This window comes from Galeopterus variegatus, unplaced genomic scaffold, assembly GCF_000696425.1.
Source record: "Galeopterus variegatus unplaced genomic scaffold, G_variegatus-3.0.2 Scaffold3835, whole genome shotgun sequence".
Taxonomy (NCBI): Eukaryota; Metazoa; Chordata; class Mammalia; order Dermoptera; family Cynocephalidae; genus Galeopterus; species Galeopterus variegatus.
The window spans coordinates 148,451-153,394 of record NW_007729946.1 but is presented as its reverse complement, the minus strand read 5'-3'; the positions used below and the strand labels follow the sequence as shown (position 1 = coordinate 153,394).

Here is a 4,944-nt window from a genome sequence, read left to right as displayed (position 1 = left end):
TTTTTTTTTTTTTGTCCTTTTTGAGACTGGCTGCACCGCGCCCAGCCAGTGAGCTCTGTGAGTGCACCAGTCATCCCTATATAGGATCCGAACCCTCGGCGGGAGTGCTGCTGCGCTCCCAGCGCCGCACTCTCCCAAGTGCGCCACGGGCTCGGCCCTATCGACAGTTATTTCTAAGTATGCATTCCTGAGTCATATCCCTATATATTTTGCAAGTACTAGAAAAATACCCATATGATTCAGATTAAGAACAACTTCTGATTTCTGTTTAGGGATTCAAAGGAAATAGGAAATATAGTCATACTTTCTAGGAGATACTTTTCTTAACCATAATCTTTAACCTTATGATTAAGAAAAGAGAACAGAGCTGCATGAAGTAACTTAAAACTCAGCATCTTACACAGAGTGTTGATGTTCCAATGCAAGGCTAAATTACTTTCTGGTAAAGTGGTTATATGGACAGTAATTATTTTCAGCTTCAAGGAGAAATGGGGTTAATTGAAACGAGAAAGGATTTGAGAGGTATATTTTATAAAGCATGGAAACCTCCTTTAAAGATAGGTGTTGAATAGATGAAGAAAGAAGCAAACTGAGTGACACAATGGGGAAGAGGCTTGTGGGTGAAAATGTGCTGGGTGTTCATTGGGTACAGCTGCAGTCTTAGCACAAGGCAGTGATACCTTAGATCATGGTCCATCTCTCCCAACTTGATAGTACAAGATGAGGTATAAGCGCTCATCCACTGCCCCCAAAACAAATTCCTACTTGGATATATCTTATGACCCTCCTTGTCCAATAAATCGCTTGGTTTTCTTGGAACACAATATTTTTAGTACACAACTCTCAGCTTAGAATCATATTGTGAATCCAGGTGGTGAAAAGTATTCTTGATCAGATTATTTTTCCATTTTATCTGTGGATATTTTGGCAGTGGATTCAGGGAAGTTGTAGGTTTTGGAGGTAAGGTAGATATGGTTTCACTTCCCATAGATGGTAGCAAGTCATCAAAAAATTTCTAAGATAAGCAAAAATGAAAGTCACTATTTTAGAAACAGGTTGAGGGATCTGATTCTTAAGGTTTGTACACTAAATGAGACTCAGGAGTGTGGAAACACTGTCATTCAGGATTAAGTGATGGTAGTATGTCAGGGACAGGACTGGTTTAAGGAAATTGTGAGGAGATTGAAAATGGGAAAAATAACTTCTGAACTTATTGAGCATGTGCTTTGTGCCAAATGCTGTTCTGAGTACTTCATATGTGTTAACTCCTGTCATCCCACAGCAGCCCTCAGAGGTAGATGCCATCATCTCCACTTGACAGGTGGAAGACACTGACTGCAGAGGGCTGTTAAGTAGCTTGCTCTAGGTTACCTCATCAGATTTCATGCTATATTTTCCAAATAGGACCAAATATAATTTCATGGAATAAGCTCAGTATTAAATCATAGCATTAGGGGGCTGATGGTTAGCTTAGATGGTTAGAGCGTCATGTTATAAAACCAATGTCAAGGGTTCAGATACCCATACAAGCCAGCGCAAAAAAAAAAAAAAAAAAAAAAACTAAAGTAAAAAAATCAACCAGTCAATCATAGCATTAGAATATTTAAGAAACCTAAAACTTTTTAAAGGAAGGCATGCTCTGTGGACTATTTTATACTTCCTCTTAGACATGTTCTGAGACTCTCCTTCCAAGTGAAACAGAATTACAGAGTCATAGAGTTAGAGCCCTAGTGATTGGGCTCTTCCTCTAAACATGAGGAAATTTAGATGTAAGTTTATTTGGCACTACTCTGCGGAATGGGAATAAAGTCAAAATATTTTGGAAGGATGTAGACTAGTGAAAATACTACCACAAAAGTCTTAGTAAAAGGTGGTAGTGCCTTCAATTGTAATCTGTCTCTCCCAACTTGATATGAATTGATATGATGTAAAGTGCAAATGTGCCTCCTTCAAAACGAATTCCTTCTTGGATGTATTTTATGACCTGCCTTGTCCAGCAGCATTCCTTTTCATCCTGTTGGTTTACCCCATTTGCTCTGAGCCCTGTCATATCTCCTTTGTCAGTTGTTCATCTAACATTCTTTGTCTACTGATCATTGCTCTGTGTTTATATTTTTTCCTCTATACCCACTTTTGGGGAAAAAAAAATACTATAAAGTATCAAAAACTGAAGGTGCTCATGTTTTCGTCAGTTCATTTCCCCTTTCCTGACCCCAGGAGGGGTGTGTGTGTGTGTGTTTCAAACCAAAATAATAAGAGGGAAAGTACACTTACACTTTGAATTATTTCCATCTGTCCATGAAGCATCTACCCATAGTGATATGCTTGTGTACAAGTCTCATTCAATGTCTTATATAGGAAGATGTATGAAAGTTGGGTAATTTTGTCTCTTTGTAGATGAAGTCTGGCAAACTGATGACTTAATAGTGAGAGTTCAAGAAGATGAAGTTAAACAGTCAAGGCAACCTGTGTTCATCAACAAGACTCTGACTGAACAGAGAGGTAATGTTCCTGGTAAAATTTTTAAGGTAGAAGTGAACCCTGTTCCTTCAAGAAAAATAGCCTATAAGAGTAGCCTGTGCGACTCATGTGAAAAGAGTTTAACATCTATTTCAGAATATATTAGTAGTGATGGAAGCTATGCAAGAATGAAACCTGATGAATGTAGTGGGTGTGGGAAATCACTTCTCCATATTAAGCTTGAAAAAACTCACCCAGAAGATAAATCTTATGACTTTAATCAAAATGGGGAACCTTATACTTTAAATGAAGAAAGTATTTATCAGAAAATTCATATTTTGGAAAAACCCTTTGAATATATTGAATGCCAAAAAGCCTTCCAAAAGGACACAGTTTTTGTTAATCACATGGAAGAGAAGCCCTATAACTGGAATGAATCTGAAATAGCCTTTCTCCAAATGTCAAATCTCAGTGTACATCAAAGATCTCATATGGAAATGAAAGCCTATGAATGCAGGGAATGTGGGAAATCCTTCTGTAAAAAGTCAAAATTCATTATACATCAGAGGACTCACACAGGAGAGAAACCTTATGCATGTACTCAGTGTGGGAAATCCTTCTGCCAGAAGGGAACCCTCACTGTACATTTGAGAACACACACAGGGGAAAAGCCCTATGAATGTAATGAATGTGGGAAAAACTTCTACCAGAAGTTACACCTCATTCAACATCAGAGAACTCACTCAGGAGAAAAGCCCTATGAATGTAATTATTGTGGAAAATCTTTTTGCCAGAAGACACACCTCACACAACACCAGAGAACACATTCAGGAGAAAGACCTTATGTTTGTCATGACTGCGGAAAAACCTTCTCTCAGAAGTCAGCACTTAATGACCATCAGAAAATTCACACAGGCGTGAAACTGTATAAGTGTAGTGAATGTGGGAAATGCTTCTGTCGCAAGTCTACTCTCACTACCCACCTGAGGACACACACAGGAGAGAAACCCTATGAATGTAATGAATGTGGAAAATTCTTCTCTCGGTTATCATATCTCACTGTACATTATAGAACACATTCAGGAGAGAAGCCCTATGAATGTACTGAATGTGGGAAAACTTTCTACCTGAATTCAGCCCTTATGAGACACCAGAGAGTACACACAGGAGAGAAACCTTATGAATGTAATGAATGTGGAAAATTATTCTCCCAGTTGTCATACCTCACTATACATCATAGAACTCATTCAGGAGTGAAACCCTATGAATGTAGTGAATGCGGGAAAACCTTCTACCAGAATTCAGCCCTTTGTCGACATCGGAGAATACATAAAGGAGAAAAGCCCTATGAATGTTACATATGTGGAAAATTCTTCTCTCAGATGTCATACCTCACTATACATCATAGGATTCATTCAGGAGAGAAACCCTATGAATGTAGTGAATGTGGGAAAACCTTCTGCCAGAATTCAGCCCTTAATAGACATCAGAGGACACACACAGGAGAGAAAGCCTATGAATGCTACGAATGTGGGAAATGCTTCTCTCAGATGTCATATCTCACTATACATCACCGAATTCATTCAGGAGAGAAACCCTTTGAATGTAATGAATGTGGCAAAGCCTTCTCTCGGATGTCATACCTCACTGTACATTATAGAACTCATTCAGGAGAAAAACCCTATGAATGTACTGAATGTGGGAAAAAATTTTACCACAAATCAGCCTTCAATAGCCATCAAAGAATTCATAGGAGAGGGAATATGAACGTAATTGATGTGGGAAGGCTTCTCTGAAGTCAGACCTCATCTTATGTCAGAGAACCCTTTTAGTATAATAAATAAAAGAACCTACTACCTGAAGTCAAATGCTATTGTATGTCAGAGAGCTACCACAGGTGAGTGTGGACAAGCCCTTGTGCAGTAGACTCATAATCTGAAAATTCAGAGAGTGGAAACCACAATTATAACAAGACCATATGATTCATTAGATACCAGACTATACAGGAGTAAAAACTTACAAATACTTAGAATGTATCTATGTTTCACCGTGGATTCAGATGGTTTTACATATCATGGAATTCATACCAAGAGGAAATATATCAATTTAAGGAATGTGGGAAACATACTTCTTTGGAAATTAATTCTAAAAGATACATTTCTGATACCATATGAAACATTTTGTTTAAAAAAATCTGTTGATAAACATAATCCTTGTGTAAATAGAAGCTATAAAATTATCAGGGTAGCTAATTAAGTCAGTAACATGAAACTCATATAAGCATTTCCAAGGGATATAAGACTTATTTGGGGCGGGGGGGGGGTTGTTAGTTTGTTTTTTAGTATGTTACATTACATGAATTTTATGTTCTGTTTGAATCATGTTTGAAAAGCATCGTATCCTTATTGGAAAAATTTGTAACACATATGGTAAGATTATCCATTATAAATAGTACTACCATGTTAATATCTTAATATGAATTGT

At 37.6% G+C, this 4,944-nt stretch overlaps 1 protein-coding gene across 6 annotated transcripts in view; it reads left to right on the top strand.

Annotated features, from left to right (window-relative positions):
* ZNF12 (zinc finger protein 12) overlaps positions 1 to 4,688 on the top strand; it is an 18,197-nt gene extending 13,509 nt beyond the window's left edge. For all 6 annotated transcript variants that reach the window (XM_008586117.1, XM_008586120.1, XM_008586116.1 and 3 more), the window contains one exon: positions 2,398 to 4,688. In XM_008586117.1, coding sequence (XP_008584339.1) covers positions 2,398 to 4,256 — 1,859 coding nt within the window. In that variant the 3' untranslated portion in view covers positions 4,257 to 4,688. The remainder of the gene's footprint in view (positions 1 to 2,397) is intronic.
* Positions 4,689 to 4,944: the final 256 nt, after the last annotated feature.